This window comes from Poromitra crassiceps, assembly GCF_964638095.1.
Source record: "Poromitra crassiceps genome assembly, contig: HAP1_SCAFFOLD_2032, whole genome shotgun sequence".
NCBI lineage: Eukaryota > Metazoa > Chordata > Actinopteri > Beryciformes > Melamphaidae > Poromitra > Poromitra crassiceps.
The window spans coordinates 1-17911 of NW_028150391.1; the positions used below are offsets into that span (position 1 = coordinate 1).

The window sequence follows — 17911 nt, forward strand, 5'->3', positions numbered from 1 at the left end:
CACCATGCTCTTGAACTTACGTTACATAATAGGAGAGTTGAACAAAAGTAACGTGACTTTTGTTTTAATTGCCAAAGCAATCGTTCAGTCCTGTTTGGAAGGCGTGTGGTAAACTGTGACAAATAAGCAGTGGGTTGATCACCTAGTGATCCCATTGCACGGGTTGGACCCACTGGATTCTAGGCAGATGCCAATATGACAGATGTACGGTAGGCTACAGCCAATGTTTGGATGAGCATTGCTGGAGGTTTGCAAGACAAAGATGATTGGGGACGGGGTCTCACATCAACGTCAAGTATGTAATACTGTATACATTGAATTTAGGTGAAGAGAGGGAAAACATTTCACTTGAACAAACCACACACTGGATATTAGCCATACTGTCTGTTACCAGGAGCCATCCAGGCGAATGCTTCGGTTTTATTTATTTGTCGTTTTTACTGTAGGCCTACAGTACATATTCAAGAGAAAAATCCAACTCGCATTGATATACCGATTACTTTTGAGTTTACATGACATTTCTGTTCAAATGTGTAGCCAATGTTGGCAAAGTGTATGAGGCAGAAAGTGCCTTGAAAATAATCTAACATTCCTCCATAGTGAGTCATATTCGTTGCATCATTTGATAAGAGAAAATGTCTACAAGGTATTTGTGCCAGCCGTGTGTCTGATGAAGACATGTTTCCACACGTGTTGGTGGTTCATTTGCGGCGATGAAATAGCCAACATTGCTGTCGTGTTCAGTGACGTCACAGAATGTTCTGGTTCCGGTCATTGTGGATCAATAAAAAAAAACCTTTTGCTTGGTAATGTGTTTGTGCTTGGGAACATGGATGGGAACCAAGGAAAGGGATGTGATCAGGAAGTGAAAAAAAAAAAGAAAGCTCTCATGTCAAAAAATGAAATTGTACCTGTGATAGAGGCATGCCCCCATGTTTCACCTTAGATTTTTCCACGTGCATCTTGAATCTCCTAGAAATGTTGAAATCTAGTTAAATAATGCATTTAAAGAAAACTCCTAGATGTGAAACCAGCTTACATTGGGCCCCATCAGAGTATAGGGTGTCAATCCAGTGCTAATGGGATTTATTAGGGTTAAAAGTGTAGCCATCATCAACCGATGATGGTTACATTCTGTGGCTTGCTTTTAAAAGAGAGACTTGGTGGAACTGCCAAGAAACCCCAGTTATAACAAGCCATGGTATGTTCTTGCACTACAGCTTGGCCTGGGTGGCCATGGAAAAGGCCTATCAGGGTCAAAGGTAGTGCTGCAGTAATGTTTTTGTAGGGAGGGACTGAAAAAAATAAAGGACCAGTAAGTTCAAATCAACGAAAGTGTCTTTATTCATAGAGGTTCAGAAATATGCGTTGTACCCAAGTGGTCTAACATCTTTGACTAGCACCATGAGCTTTATAAAAAATAAAATGTTGCTGGCATTTCAATGATTTTGGCCATCATTTCTATGGCATGGTGTTCTTGCAGGAGCCATGTCCATTCCACAGGTGTCTGATCCCTAGAATGTAGAATGGAAAACATTTTTAAATTAGCGGTTGTTGAAACATTTGTCATAGAGACTGCTGTAGGCAGGTTGTCAGATTTAAAATTGACTTCACTTTTGAATCAGAAGTCTAACGCATAAGAATCATCATTCATAAACCAAAAGCCAAAATTTGAAATTCTTCTGAAGGCACGTACAGTTGTTGCAGTCCAGACCACATTTCCATAGGTGTCAGTCTGATCCCTCTGATCCCTAGAATGTAAAACAATTTGTAACTTTTGTTGTTGAAACATTTGTCACAGAGACTGCTGTAGGTGGGTTATGTCAGATTTAAAATTTACTTCACTTTTGAATCAGAAGTCTAACGCATAAGAATCATCATTCATAAACCAAAAGCCAAAATTTGAAATTCTTCTGAAGGCACGTACAGTTGTTGCAGTCCAGACCACATTGCCATTCCATAGGTGTCAGTCTGATGATCCCTAGAATGTAAAACAACTTTTAACTTTTGTTGTTGAAACATTTGTCACAGACACTGCTGTAGGTGGGTTATGTCAGATTTAAATAAAATGTACTTCACTTTTTCTAAATCAGAACCAACGCATCCTAAAATATCATTCATAACCTGGAATTTAAAATACTTATGATGAAGGCACTTACAGTTGTTCCAATCCACACCATTGTTTCCTGTCCAGTTCACACCACATCCTGCAAGAGAAACACAAAGTTTTAAGTGTGCTCAATCACCCCTACTCACCAAGACTTCACTATGGATGAAAAGGCAAAGTTTAGTCAGTCATATCAAAATTAAAAATTCTTCTTAAGGCACTTAGTTGTTACAGTCCACACCACATCTTCCCTGCATGAGAAACAAAAGTTAAGCACACTTAATAATCACCCCATTGGATCCATTTCACAGCAACCATTTTGAGGGGGTAAAGGCAGGAAGTAAAGCAGCTGCACGCAGATCCCATTAATTATGCTTCCATTCTGTTTAGGCGTTCCAGTGCCAGGTGCCCTCATTAACTCTAATGATTACACCCGTTTATTTCCTGCTTTACCACCTCAAACGGTTGCTGTGAAATGAGCCTATAGACCAAAACTAAGAGGGTTTATGTCAGCGAGTCAATTTTGACTTAATTATGGATCAGTACTGGAAAAGTTATTTATTAGTCATCCATAAAGGCACTTACAGATTGTTCCAGGACAGCGCCACACCACACCTCCTGTATGAGAATGCAAGTTTCAACATAGATAACCACTCAATCAGCACTACTCAACCAAGACTGAGGATTGGTTTGTCAGACAAGAAGGCTATATTGACTTCATTATGGATCGGAACAATAATGTCATTTTGTAATCATTCGCCAACCAAGATAGATTAGATTATGACTTTACCAAGAAACACTTACAGTGATGCTGCAAGTTAGCCATCCACAGCCTTCCATCTGAAATGCACCACACTTGGTCCATGGGGATACGAGTCTCCTTAAACTCGTCCTGTGTGAATCACAAGCACTGTTAGGTCAGAGTAGGTACTGCCTTGGATATCCACTGCCATGTTAAACAGAAGAATGCAACGTTACCTTGGCCTTCCGTAGCCATTGCGGCCTGCAGTGCACGCATGGCTCGTGCGGCACGCTCACATTCCCTCCCTAAACTCCAGTTAACTATCACGAGACTCCCTCACATATCAACATCGATTTAACACGATGCTCAACACAGACGGACATAATTAGTATCAATACTAGTCAATCCGCCTCTATGTAACTACAGCCAACTGCGTGACCACGTCCCAGGTGAACTGCTGTAGAAAAGAGAAGGAAAATGTCCCCCAGAAGTATTTTATACCATTATATCCGAGAACTGTAGCTGTCTGTCATTGGCTCAGATGGATTCTATAGCCCCACCCTCCACTTTCATTGGCCCAGACGGATTCTCCAGCCCCCCTCCTCCACTCTCATTGGCTCAGACGGATTCCCAGTCCACCTCCTCCACTCTCATTGGCTCAGACAGATGATCCAGTCCCCCTTCTCCACTAGTGTGTGTGGACCATTGGTGTGGACCGCAGCTATCCCAAAGTCCAACCCCCACAGGTTTCATTCCAGGAAGAAGCAGCAGCCAAGCACGAATTCTCAGCCGATAGTAGATCCAGGCAGCTCCACAGCTGGCAGACCGCTAAATGCCTTTTAGATCATGAACGTTGCCTCCATTTCGTAGCCTTTGGTTGTAGCCAAGTCACATTTTCTATGTAGTCGACAGTTAGCTTGCCGTTACACCCACTACACCGGTTTGAGACTACAAAATATGGACTGGACAGTAAGCAGTCGGGCCCTTGTGTGGTGCATTTTGGCGTTGCTTTGCTGCGTTGGTCTCCCACAAAAGGTAGGTGTGCTAACTGGATACGCTAGCATAAGTTAGCTAGCTCTGCATTTATAAAACAGGTGACGTCAAAACACTGTTTATTGACATAATTGCCCTGCCTTCATTTGCACGAGTAATATCATCAGCCCCAATCACTCACTCATGGCTTTCAATGAATGGTTGAATTCTGTCAGTGGCTGCGTGTTTTCTTGACATAACGTGAGCATGCTTGCTAGCTAAAAACAATGTTGATTCCCAGCTTTCAAATGTTTTGCGTTAAATGTATAAATCTTACGTGCCTGTGTAGATCATTTCTACATGATCAGTTCAGCAGTCGGGCCAGTGTCACTAATAAAGGAGGCATAAACGTTATCCCAGTCTGGCTATGGAACTTTTCCACCTCCTGTCACATGCGTTACCTGGTGAGTTAAAACATCATCAGCTAACGTTAAGGTGATTTCTACCAAGGAATGCCAGTGTTAACCAGGTATAGGTAACATCAGTTGTCTAAGTGGCTGGTAGACAGGGGAGCCATATGCTACTTGATGAAGATAAACCAAAGCTAAGCAGTAGATTAGATTAGCCTAGTAGTAAACCTATATCATTTCTCTGGTTCTTCACCAGTGGAGCAAATCTTCCCAGATCACAGGCTGCCAAAGTAAACATAATAGATGTATCGATTATAATAGCATTGTGTATAATAGCATTGTGTGTGTGTGTGTGTGTGTGTGTGTGTGTGTGTGTGTGTGTGTGTGTGTGTGTGTGTGTGTGTGTGTGTGTGTGTGTGAGATATTGAATGAGGCTGTGTGAGTGAGATAATCTGTCTCTATCCAGTGTCTGTTGCCATTCACGATTGAGCTATAATTAAGGTCTGCTGATTGTGAAGAGCAGCTGCAAGAGATTAATGCTAGCTAGCTGTTTCAGCATAACCATTATTAGTTAGCGTGAACTTACAAAGAACTTAGCCTATTATGCCAATGCCTGGCTTAACATGTTGCCATGTCCCTTATAAGAAACTAGCATCCCTGATAAGACCTCTGACATCAGGCATTAGACGACAAAGAGTTTTCAAAAATAACATGCAAAAGATAATAGTCTCCCAGTCATCATTTATTGATAGATTCATATCTCTCCATCACCATGGCCACATTCTTGCACTTTGCTTTTTTGTAAACAGAATTCAAATTGAACTGAGAAACAAAGTTGGTGCTCACACTATCTTATCACAACAGTAGATTGCTTGTGCATTGACTGTCTGAGTGTGCCTGAGCTAGGGTCTACACGTGACGTGACGTGACACCCCCACTGCAGCAAGGCCACGCTGATAGCGAATGTGTTGTGTTGACAGGGAAGGTGGTTCAAATGGCTTTCCAGAGATTTCTACTTAAAGAGACCGTTCAGCCAAAAATGAAAATTCTGCCGCCTACTCTCCCACTCATGCCAGTTGAAAGACAGATGAAGTTTGTCCATATAACACAACAAGGAGATGGCCAGCACAACGCAAGAGAAAACCAGTCACCATTGACTTAGTTACTACTGTAGCTACTACTGAAGTCAATGGTGACTGGTTTTCTCTCATTTTTGGGTGAACTGTTCCTTTAGCCTAACATGTTAAACGTGCTAGGCTAGTTCTCAAACATTTGTCTCCACGTTTTCTCATAAAGTTCAATTTCATTTGTGTCTGTGTTGACACAATACAACAAATCAAACATCCCCAGGCCGTTGTGATCTTTCACATGTACACAGACCAGAAGGAAAGCCCTAAATGAAAACTTGTGTAGGGTTTTTTGAGACTTAGAGGATCATCAGTAAGTTAATGTTTACAACTGTGTTAGTCACGTTGCCTTCAATACAGCAAGCTATTTCTTTATTGCCTTTCAAAAATATCTTTGATTACTTGAATTTGTGGCTGCCCTACATCTCCTGTGACATATTGCCAAACCGGAGATGTGATGATAAGTATTTGTTAGTTCCTGTGCTACTTAAAGTCTGCACTCCAGCAAGTAGCAGACAGGATGCTTATATTGCTTTGCTTGCAGACAAGACAATAACGTGTCTGGTTGTTTTGTAAACTTAACAACGGAAGATGAAGCAATGTGACCAAATTAAGCAGAAAAAACTCTTCACATACAGTACTATTCTCTGTCATCCTGTCCATGAATCACCACCCCCACTACTTGTATCTGGTCTTTCTACTGTCCTATCTATCTATCTATCTATCTATCTATCTATCTATCTATCTATCTATCTATCTATCTATCTATCTATCTATCTATCATCATCAGTAGTAAATGGTAGCTAGGGCTCTGTCTGTCTGTTTGTTTCTCTGTTCCACTGTCATTGTCCCACTGTGACGTCATAAATCCCACTGTGACATCATCAGTGATGTCATAAATCCCACTGTGACATAATCAGTGATGTCATAAATCCCAGTGATGTCATAAATCCCACTGTGACATCATCAGTGATGTCATAAATCCCACTGATGAAATCCCATGAATAGACTCTATTCTCTCTTTTTTCTCTCTGATTTCCCCCCATTTTCTCCCCAATTTGTTGTTTGCCAATTCCCCCTACCAAGCTGTCGTGGTGATTGCCCCACCCTCTCTGATGATCTGGGGAGCCACTTCTCTTCTCACCTGACAGCGAGGAGTTTCACCAGCAGGACGTAATGTGTGGGAGGATCACGTCGTGATCATGCTATTCCCCCCCAGTTCCCCTCACCTTGAAGAGGCGCCCCCCCCCCCCTGACTGACCAGACAAGGCGCTAGTGCAGTAACCGGGACACATACCCTAATACGGCTTCCCACCCGCGCAGACACGGCCAATCGTGCCTGTACGGATGCCCGACCAAGCTGGAGGCAACACGGGGACTTGAACCTGTGACCCTTGTGGTGGTAGGCAAGGAATGTACCGGGTCGCCCAGCCTTTTCTCTGTTAAGGTTGGTGAGCCGTCCATGAGGCTGTTGCTGTTGAGCACAGTGACATTCTAGCCCGGCCTGCCGCCAGTGATATCATGAGCATTGTTGTCACTGTCCCTTTAAGCCATGGCCTGGCCTCATTGCAGAAGGGAAAGTAAGGAGCACAGAACTGGCCAAGAATTGGGTTTCGCCCAGTTCTGTTGTGTTATGTAACTTGACTTGCGCAATGTCTTACTTTTGTCTGTTAAAACGCAACACAACAGGGAAACGAGAGGGGATGCCCCTGACGTCCGTGTCCTCTCTACAAGATGGCTGCAAACAACTGGGCCCCCTCAGTCACTCTGAGCAGCCTGATAAACATTCATGTACAAATGAGAACATTCCTAAAGCCTAATACTTTAGAATGTTTGACAATGTGTATCAGTTCCCAACGTCCCACCCAAAAGCAGTTGGCTGACACTCAGATGTTAAGGTACTCTGGCTTGTGAAACCAAGAACCGAGAGGTTACGATGGGCCAAATAAACAGACATGAGTTATTATTGTTGGGCTGTGGGATGCTGGTGAGTTTGCATCACGGTGGGAACAGTCACAGCAGGTGTGCTGTACAGTAGATGCACGTGCCGGTGTGTGTAGGCTGTTGGATTACAGCAGAGGATCTCAAATGTGGAAGGACACAGTTTTCTCCTAAAGATAGTGCTAAATGTGTTGCGAGAACAGACGTGAACAACAATGACTACGTTTACATGCACACAATATTCCACTTGCATTTTCCGAATTTGCCCTTTTTCCGAATTTAGCATTTTCCAATTAAGACATCTGGGTTATTCCAGTATTATTCGGGTTTTAGGAGGATTCTTTGATCATGTATACAGCACATTCGGAATATGCGTCTCAATCAGGGTTTTTACCTCAGTTTGAGACGCATGTCGCATGTTGCCTCTTTGCAGTCAGCTGATGTGTGCTAGAAAGCGCTAGAAGAGGCGATATAATAATCCGTCATCTCTGGCATGCGAAAAGAAAAGCCCACATTTCTGATCGGCAGGAGATGAGAAACATCGATTGGTGCCCACGGAAGTCCAAAGTGCTTGCGAGCCTGCGTCTGCGAGGTATAACGTAGGCTACTAGCCTACTTTATGAAAGACCTTGATGTGCAAATAATCGCAACGCCAAACTTTCCAGCAGCAAGCTCCTGAAATGGACCAAGTGATCCTCTGTTTATTCTCAACAGAAAAACTCTGCCTACCTGCATCTCTCTCTCTCTCCCCCTCCCTCACGTGTCGGGGAGGGCGAGCTACGGCTGCATGTAAACGGGAATATTAGTGGATTACTCATTTAGTCGGAATATTGTCATTTTCCGAATATGGGCAAAAAACCGGAACATTGTGTGCATGTAAACATAGTCAGTGCTCTCTTGTTTGTGGAGTCATTTTGCGCTTGGTTTCCCTGTGGCGTTGGCCCACTGAAGTATTTTCCTCGTTACAGTCGAGCTGAAGAGCACACAGAGGGGAGAGCGCTGAACATTGTAAAGCAACAGCTTGGTCCCTCGGCAACGCTTCACGGCTCCACTGGTGTTGTGCCGGCCGGTATCACGGCATCGGGTGCGAGAAAGTGAAGTGATTGTAGAGAGAGAGCACCCCGAGTGTTTCGGTGATGGCTGCTGCATCCCTGTGTGCACTGCTCAGGCCTGCCTATCATGGCTGCTGGTGTCTGGCTTAAGAGCACTTCAACTCCCACCTTCCTCCTCTCTTCCTTCTCTTCTCTCCCCCCGTAAGTGGCGAAGTGCTCAGAAGAGTGTCTTGGTAATCTGCACTAAACACTGTGGGGAGGGGGGGGGGGTGTAGTGGCACTGTCCCCAGGCGCAGGGTCCTGTTCAGGGGGATTAGTCAAGGATGTTCATCAATACCACCGTGGAGGCTTCAGCAGGGGGGTAAGAGCCCTGTCTGGACGACTCTGCAGTAACTTTTCAGCCTTTTAAACTCTTATAGGTAGGCCTGGGCAAATATACTGGATCTATTATATGAGACCAGATATTATTGTCTTAGATTTTGGATATCATAATACCATGATATAACGGCAGAAGTGTTGTCTTTTCCTGGGTTTGAAAGCTGCATTATTACAGGTAGTAAAGTGATGTACAATTGTGATGTAATTTTCTGACTGTTCTATTATTTGTTTTTACCCACTTAGTCATTATGTGTCCACACATTACTGATGATTATTGATCAAAAATCTCATTGTGTAAAAAATATTTTCTGAAAGCACCAATATTGTTTTAGTATCAATATTGAGGTATTATTTGGTAAAGAAAATATTGTGATACATGATTTTGTCCATGTCCATAATCTCCCAGGCCTATAGTAAAGACATCAGGCTTAGTGGTGTTAGATTGTCAGTCCCGTAGCAGAAAGATCACAGGTTTGATTCTTTCACCAGCTATGTATTCCACTGACTTGTCTTTGACTCGGACACTGAGCCCTAACTGCTCACTCACTATCCGTCAGTCTCTGGATGAGAGTGCCCTATAGGCATAAATGTCTCAAATGTAAAAAGACCACTGTAGATTATTAGAATAGTTCTCTCAGCCTCTCCAACTCTCACAGTAAAGAAAAGTCACGTTTTTCCAATTTTTGGGGCGTTCTTTGCCCCTTTATTAGACAGGAAAGATTGGGAGAGAGAGGGGTGATATATTAACGCGACAAAGCTCTTGGGTCAGATTAATTTAATACCCAAGACGTTGGCGCTGGTCTGAGCCTACTGAGTCACCATTTTGGGTCTCATTTTTGAACGACTCGTTATCAAGTGCAAAACAAAATGTGGCACTGGCTCGGCTGCTTAAGCCTCTGTGGCCTGGTGGTGGGCTGGTGAAGTGTTCTGTTCCTCTGTGGCCTGGTGGTGGGCTGGTGAAGTGTTCTGTTCCTCTGTGGCCTGGTGGTGGGCTGGTGAAGTGTTCTGTTCCTCTGTGGCCTGGTGGTGGGCTGGTGAAGTGTTCTGTTCCTCTGTGGCCTGGTGGTGGGCTGGTGAAGTGTTCTGTTCCTCTGTGGCCTGGTGGTGGGCTGGTGAAGTGTTCTGTTCCTCTGTGGCCTGGTGGTGGTGGGCAGACAGAGTTCCTCAAAGCCGCCCACCTCTCTACTGACCTCTCCCTCACTGCACACTGGTCCAAAAACAAGAGGAAGCCCACAGCTTGGTTATCAAGAGCAGCGTTTTTAGAATTCCACGGTGGCTGAGTGAAGCACACATCACCCACATGCTTGTTAATTCTGGCACAAGCCTAGTCATGAGGCTGGCTCACTTAGCCGGCGTTGTGGTCAGGCCTTCATTTGTTGCAAGAATCTGCAAAATCCCTGCATCTTCATCTTCACTCTGTTTTTCCTCATCCTCTGTGTGCGTTCTCTCTCTCTAGCTCTGTCTGCCACTCTACCTCTCCTCTGTCCCATGGATTGTAGGCTTGGGCCGATATTAGACAATATTGTGTTATTTGCAGAATGTAGCGATATTTGCTGAATATGGCGTGCTTCCGCTCTCTTCTTTGTCAATTTTCAAAATTTGCAATGCCACCTGCATCCAATATATTGTCCTTTTCTATTATTTTCTGAACCCATCCACACCTTCCCATATGCGCTCATGTCGCCCATATTTCTGAGTGGGAGTGGAGGGGACCGGAGAGAAGGGCGCACACACACACAGCCGGCTCAGCCCACCATTCATCTGTGCAGAGAGAAGTTGTAGCACTCTCACTCTGTTCATCTGTGCAGAGAGAAGTTGTAGCACTCTCACTCTGTTCATCTGTGCAGAGAGAAGTTGTAGCACTCTCACTCTGTTCATCTGTGCAGAGAGAAGTTGTAGCACTCTCACTCTGTTCATCTGTGCAGAGAGAAGTTGTAGCACTCTCACTCTGTTCATCTGTGCAGAGAGAAGTTGTAGCACTCTCACTCTGTTCATCTGTGCAGAGAGGAGTTGTAGCACTCTCACTCTGTTCATCTGTGCAGAGAGGAGTTGTAGCACTCTCACTCTTTGTCGTGCATTCCATTGTGAAAGCCAGCCATACCTGAAGGGTTGTGCTGTTTTAACAGCATGGCTGTGTTGGTGAAGTTTACGCACACGTGCTCAGCCTCTTACTCTGTGTGCACCCTCCGCTCAACAACAATCGTGACCCTCAGCGCCTTATCTCAACTGACCCACTGTTATCTCCCAGAGTTTGTCCAGCTACCTACTGCCCCCAGCTAGCTAGCTAGCTGGTTTCTTTACCCCTGGCTTGCTCTTCCACAGATACTCTAAGCTTTTGGCCCCCGGGTCACTGATTTGTAACGTGGGACAGGGTGGCAGTTATCCCTCCCTGACCTCAGGCACCCCATCCCCCTTCCAACAAAGGGCTAACCAGGCTGTATCCGGGTAAGGAGGGAGAACAGTCCTGTCCTCTCCATCTGTAAGCATTCCCACAGTGCCATAAACCCTGTCAGGGAGGCGCTGTGCTTTCTTTGATGTGTCTTTGTTAAGAGTGTGTGGATGATTTCATTAGCGTGATGTAATAGCATGAGATAATAACGAGCTGACGGCTCCAGGTGGACGCAGGGATTATAATGTGTGAGTGATTAGCCGCTGAGGTGATTATTCACTATCTCAATGCAGGCGCACACATTTTCATCTGACCTGTGTGTGTGTGTGTGTGTGTGTGTGTGTGTGTGTGTGTGTGTGTGTGTGTGTGTGTGTGTGTGTGTGTGTGTGTGTGTGTGTGTGTGTGTGTGTGTGTGTGTGTGTGTGTGTGCGTGTGCGTGTGCGTGTGCGTGTGTGCGCGCGTGCCTGGGTGGGTGGGTGCATGCTCACAGAAGCCTGCCAGTGTATGATTGATATGAGTAATAATTTTTCATTTAGGTTAGAGCGGCACGATTTTGGGAAAAAAATATCGAATTGCAATTCTTTTCTGATATTGCAATTGTGATATGATTTGCAATGTCAGAGGGTGATAAGTCTGATCTGATTATTCAAATTTTCATTGAAAAACATGGTTGAAGAAAACCTGATGATTGTGGTGTGATTTTTGCGGGGATCCGTACCAAGCAGAGATGTTTTCATACAGTCTGTGTAGAATAAGATGTGTAGGCTGGCCAAGACTTCTCTGCACCACAATATTTCATTAAAAATGTAAAAATAACCTTTAACAAATATTGCGCCTCCTACGATCTGATAGATAGATAGATAGATATGCTTTATTCCAGACTCAAGGTCCATACAAAAATACAATCAAATACACATAATACAAAAAAGATTAAAAGAAAACACAAAATAAAAATAGTCTAGTGACTCATTTTAAAAGACACCTATACCAGTGCTCCCAAAGCTGAGACGTGCAGCGTGTGGCACTGTACGCAATGTTCACCAGCACCACCACAAGTTGATTTTCAGAATCATTTAGCCGACAGATAAACCTGTACATTACATTTCTCAAGACAGCTTGCAGTGTGTTCACTCCAGCACTCACAAACATCTCACTCGCACTAGTCCACCTGGGCCTTTTTAGCAGTATTCTCAGAGCATCATTATATGCCACTTGCAGTCTCTGAAGGCTGGCTTTTTTATAGTTCAACCACAGATGTGCAGTGTACAAAGGTGAACAATACGCTGTAAACAGAGTCAGCTTCACTCCATCAGTGCAACAACCACATTTACGTGACAATACATTTGCTCGCACATACAACATACGACTCTGACGATAAATGATAATTGCAGTAGTAGGCCTTATTGCTATTTTCCATTACATTTTGATGAATTGTGTGGCCCTAATGCTGAAGTGGCATCTCAGCGTCTGTGATGACGTATCCGAGTGAAAATAAACATTGCTTTGACCGGAACAGGGTCATGAGGCGGGACATTGCATGTGATGTGGATGATTTGTCAGCCAAGAGTGCTGCCTGTCGGCTTGGAGCGCTGACTAGCTGCGGTAAATACGATATTCCTGGAATGCGAGTTTAACGAACCAGTCACATGTTCTTTGCATTCCACATTAAATGAAGACATTACCGTTTGTTTTATTTTGTATTACATGTTATTGGCCAAGTATATTATCATTTATAGGCTAGAAATTCTGCCCAGGTTACAGGCAGTGCCTGTCAGGCACTAGTAGGCGGACATCTTGCCTGCTCAGAATTGACTTCTCGCAATGAAGATTGATTGACAGCTGTCATGTCGTGATATGATTGGTTGAAATGGGGTAGACATTTGATAGTTCTTCGTGACATCAGCATATTGTAGATTTTACAGTTATGAATGAAATCCTGAAAAATGAACTTTTGATGTGAAAAAGTGTGGAAAAAACGAAAGAAATTTGATTTTTGTGATTTTTGTTGTTGTTGCATACATTATTAAATAGCTGCACTGGATACCCAGAGATGTGAGTATTTGTTCAGTGCTGCATGGAGATGTGTTTGTTTGCCTCACCTTGCGTTTGTGTTGTGCTGCTGTCTTGCAGGGCCTGTGCAGTGCCAGCAGTGTTTCCCTGCCTGAAAGCCTGCTCTTTGTGTCCACTCTGGATGGAAACCTGCACGCCGTGAGCAAGAAATCAGGCTCTATCAAATGGACGCTGAAAGAAGGTAAGAGGAGAGGACCGCAGTCCAGTGGAATTCACTGGAAACGGCTTGTTTTGTGTGCCTTTCTCAGGGCTCAGTTCCGTGTTCAGGTTACATTTGTAAAACCGACGTGCTTTTGTTGGCCGTCGCAGGGAAGACAATGCGATCCCCCTGCTTTTTTGAAGACCAGTCAGGTGTTTTGTCTCTCTTTTTGTGTGAAATCTGATTTGTCACAAAGGTTCTAGTTGGGGCACAGCAATTCAAGACAGGCTGGAAGTTGCACCAGTGAAATGTTCTACTCTTCTAATTATTACCGGTGTTTCCCCTACATGCAGTAATAGAGCCTGTCCTGACCGATATTGGATTTTTGGGGCCGATACTGATATTAAGGAGTAATAAAAATTCCGATATCGACATATCCGCTTATATTATCGGCTTATATATTAGGGGTGGGGGAAAAAATCGATTCACCTAAGTATCGCGATTTTTAATGTCACGATTTTTTGGATCGATCTTTTATTCCAGAATCGATAATCGCAAATTAAAAAAAAAAAAAAAAAAAAATTTTTTTTTTTTTTTTTTTTTTTTTTTTTTTTTGGGTGCTTGCAGTCAGGCCACTCACTGAACAGCAGGCCAGGCGCCGCCTACTGGTTTACTAGTGGTTTTATTACTTTATTAGTTAGTCTGAAGTAATAATTACACTTCAGGGTTAAAGTGGGTGCATCTCATTGTAAAATTGGACCCAAATCTGGCTTCAAACGGCCCAAATTTCACGCGCGTTGGCCCATATCGGCCTGGCCTGCTTGGTATCTAATGCCCGGCCTGAATTATGATCCCAGTCCGCCCCTGTTTTTAACTATATCGCCCAGCCCTACTCATGATATATAATATACAGTCTCTAGTGTATGATTCAACTTTTCCCATGTTCTAATCTAGTGTAAAAAAGCAAACAAACTGAAAAAATAAAAGAAAAAAATAAACAAAAATCGCAATAAATCGTAATATCGAATCGCAATAATCGTAGAATCGCAATAATCGTGAATCGCAATATATATCGAATCGGCACCAAAGTATCGTGATAGTATCGAATCGGGAGATAAGTGAATCGGCACAGCCCTATTATATATACAGTAAGCTGCGTGCACTCCTTTCTAGCCTACCGTGCCTCGTTGTTGTCCTCCTTCCCGTCCTCCACCTCATCGCTCATTTCTACCGTCCCTCGTTGGTTTCCCCTCGAATTCTCGCCCGCTTTGTGGGCTCGCAGAAATATGAAATATGATTTTTTATTTTTTTACAAGAGGGGAAATGAGAGGAGAGACTAACCTTATTTTGTGCTATGGACGCTTCCAGGTCAATTCACACACCTGTGAGTAAAGCAAAATGAGAAACTTAGCGCTTACCTAATAATGACGGCATAACGCATAGGTGTAGGAAGCACGGGGACACGGGGGACATGTCCCCTCCAATATTAAAAGGTGCTTAAAATGTCCCCCTCAAAAAATAAACGAACCACTAAATTGTGTTATTGTGCCTCCGCATAATGAAAAGACTTCTCCATTCACGGTTGTGATCTGGGAGACGGTCGCCAACCTTGGTTGATGATGGATGGTATTTACCATGTTTTTCAAAGCACTGTAATCATGGTACCAAGGTTTTAATGATAATGAAAATTTTAAACGATACGGTTATCGTGAGGAATTTTATCACGGTTATCATTAAAACCGGTTATCGTTACATCCTTAATGGAAACATGGTAACGTTGTATCTGTTGTGTAGCTTGTGCTAAAGTAAATGCCTGTTAGGCATGGAAACATGGTAACATTGTATCTGTTGTGGAGCTTGTGCTAAAGTAAATGCCTGTTAGGCATGGAAACATGGTAACATTGTATCTGTTGTGTAGCTTGTGCTAAAGTAAATGCCTGTTAGGCATGGAAACATGGTAACATTGTATCTGTTGTGGAGCTTGTGCTAAAGTAAATGCCTGTTAGGCATGGAAACATGGTAACATTGTATCTGTTGTGTAGCTTGTGCTAAAGTAAATGCCTGTTAGGCATGGAAACATGGTAACATTGTATCTGTTGTGGAGCCTGTGCTAAAGTAAGTAAATGCCTGTTAGGCATGGAAACATGGTAACATTGTATCTGTTGTGGAGCCTGTACTAAAGTAAGTAAATGTCCTGTTAGGCATGGAAACATGGTAATCATTAACAAAGAGGGGGGCCAAATCCAGCCTGTAATCAAGGTCACAGTGGGACGGGTGAGCTGCTCTGCTGTAAATAGCACCTGTACTCCTATCTAAACATTCTGACTGTGTAAGCATTTACTACGCTTCACATGTTAATGTAGGCACCATAGGCTGCTAATGACATTAGATAAGTACAGACCGCAGGCTTATCGCAAATAGTGTGCTCAAATAGTCCTATCTGTCTTAACAAGTCGTTTATTATTGAATCTTAGTTGGATTTTTCTTCAAATAAGTGAAAAATATATGATCATGAGAATAGATTTGAATTGCACCTGTTCCCAATGCAAAATCACCTTGTTGTAAGAATCTTCTTGTATCAAGCAGCATTATCTTGATACTAGTGGAGCTTTATTTTAAGATGTCATTTGTTCCAAGAACATTCTCAGAAGTGTGAAATTGCATTGGAAACAAAATGATCCTTTTTTGTTTGAAGGAAAACTAGATTTGAAGACTCTTCTACCGGTACTTTACTGATTGGCTTGTTAAGATGGCAATTTTTTTGCAGTGTGGCCTGCAGGCTGGGTACACCTAATACCCAAATCATGAATAAACATGGATGCCGGAGCGACTTCCTCCGCATCATCTGTTTTTCTGGAACGGCTATTGAATATAGATCTGAGCAGTTCTGGGTCACGCTTCACAAAAACACCTGTTGTATTCTAGTCAGGTAGCCTTACACCCTAGAACCAGCAGCGGGAAGCCCAAACCTTTGCCTGGGTTCTAGCCAGTACGACCCAGATCAGCGGTGACAGAACAGATCTCTCCCCTCCTCACACTGCGTGCCTGTCGCTGCCTGTTGGTTTTCCTAACAGACTTTTTAGCCGCTGAGCCCAACTGGCGTGGTCCTTCTATGCGACAGAAAAGCATTGTTTTTCAGCTGATCATCCGTCTCTGTGCAATTCCATATAATGAATGTTGATGCTGCCTGGGCACAGCAGTCACTGACACCTACAGGTAATCCCCCTCGTCCACCTACTGTTGTTGACCCCCTCAGGCACCTCCACCCAGCTCCACACCATCTGGCCCACACCCTGTGTGTTCACACCGTGTGTTTGTCTAGTAGTAACGGAGGATGGGGCTCTCAATGTTTAGCTCCTGGCTAAAGTCTGGAGAGCCTTCCCTGGCAGACGAATTACAACCAGGCAAATTTTTAGTATTCAAGTTTTTTAAAATACAATTCCAAAACACATCACACCCCCGCCCCCCCCCCACACACACTCCCGTGTTTTCACCAAGTGTGGGATGGGTGTTTGGTATCAGGGTCATCATCGGTCTCTTCAGTGAAACGTTAGTGTGTTCTCGGCTGTGTGTGTTTACAGGGTTTGATCTAATATCAGTTCATTAGACAAACATGCCTGCGCCTTCCTAGGAAATCATGCAAAGCTGTCGTGTTTGCAGAGATGACAGTCTCATGTTGACGACAAAGGAATTTTAGCTGGACTTTGTGTTCTGTGTGCGATCATCTGTCATGGCTATTCATGTCATAGGCTTGCTCAACAGCTTACTGGCCGTGGTTTGCATTGTTGATTCATATTCTTGTCTGTCTTCTTGACTTACATCTTTGTCTCTGCTCACAGATCCAGTTCTTCAGGTCCCCACACATGTGGCCGAGTGAGTATTTGTCGCACGTGTGTGTGTGCGTGCGCGTCTATGTATACCTGCACATTGTATGTTGATCTGCATGTGTGTGTGTGTTTGTGTGTGTGTGTGTGTGTGTAACAAAGACACATGTGAATGGGAAGCTGTTTGAGCTCATACATCTCTCAATTGAAACCAAATGCTTTTTTTTATTATTTGCTTATGTGATTTCCTAAAAGTGGTATTTCAGTCAAGCTTTACCTACGTATCGTGAGATAGAACTTTTTGGTTATTTGGTTTCATCTTTCCCCCCCCCAGGCCAGCATTTCTGCCTGACCCCAATGATGGCAGCCTGTACTCTCTGGGAGGAAAGAACAACGAAGGGCTGACGGTAAGAGAGGACACACTGTTATCACAAATTCACCGCTTCTCTCGGTGCCAAAAGAAAACACACTGCTCACTCAGTTCCCTCATTCAAGACAAGATATCGTTCTCTCTTCTGCAGAAAGTAGTGCACGGTCATGCTGATGCACTGCAGGGATACTCAACTTGCTTTGCCCGGGAGCCACGTTTGCAAAATGACAGGAGGCCAGGGGCCAATTAATAAACAAACATTAATAATATACATTTTTCTGTAGCAGATTGAAGGTATTTGGGGTGTCAGCCGGAGTTTAGTCTGACAATTTTGTGCACACAGGATAGGATAAGTTAAGTTAGTTAGTACATGTAAGTACCTGGTTGGTG

The 17911-nt window shown here is 43.7% G+C and overlaps 2 protein-coding genes across 3 annotated transcripts; one reads left to right on the forward strand and one right to left on the reverse strand.

Annotated features, from left to right (window-relative positions):
- Positions 1–1326: 1326 nt before the first annotated feature.
- LOC310772122 (uncharacterized protein) lies at positions 1327–3303 on the reverse strand. 2 transcript variants are annotated; one of them, XR_014552471.1, is made up of 7 exons: positions 3086–3303; positions 2912–2999; positions 2693–2725; positions 2160–2207; positions 1928–1981; positions 1697–1751; positions 1327–1514 (listed from the first exon to the last, which is right to left on the reverse strand). XR_014552471.1 is itself a non-coding variant. In XM_083664578.1 (7 exons), exons 2-7 carry the CDS (start codon positions 2945–2947, stop codon positions 1440–1442), a joined length of 315 nt encoding a protein of 104 aa, XP_083520704.1. In that variant the 5' UTR covers positions 2948–2999; positions 3086–3303; the 3' UTR covers positions 1327–1439. The 2 variants fall into 2 exon arrangements, 1 of the variants encoding a protein (XP_083520704.1); XM_083664578.1 differs by having other exon boundaries at positions 2898–2999.
- Positions 3304–3616: 313 nt separating this feature from the next.
- LOC310772124 (serine/threonine-protein kinase/endoribonuclease IRE1-like) lies at positions 3617–17558 on the forward strand (the record flags this gene model as incomplete). Its single annotated transcript, XM_083664579.1, has 4 exons — positions 3617–3884; positions 13249–13369; positions 17167–17200; positions 17486–17558. Coding segments are annotated over exons 1-4 (306 nt in total), but the record flags the coding sequence as incomplete, so codon positions are not given.
- Positions 17559–17911: the final 353 nt, after the last annotated feature.

Excerpts from the sequence above, each read along its gene's own strand:
- LOC310772122 (XM_083664578.1), bottom strand. The coding sequence starts at position 2,947 with ATGGAAGGCTGTGGATGGCTAACTTGCAGCATCACTGTAAGTGTTTCT. Across the intron at positions 1,982-2,159 it reads TGGTGTGGATTGGAACAACT|GGATCATCAGACTGACACCT; the intron begins GTAAGTGCCTTC and ends TTTACATTCTAG. Across the intron at positions 1,515-1,696 it reads TGGTCTGGACTGCAACAACT|GGATCAGACACCTGTGGAAT; the intron begins GTACGTGCCTTC and ends TCTACATTCTAG.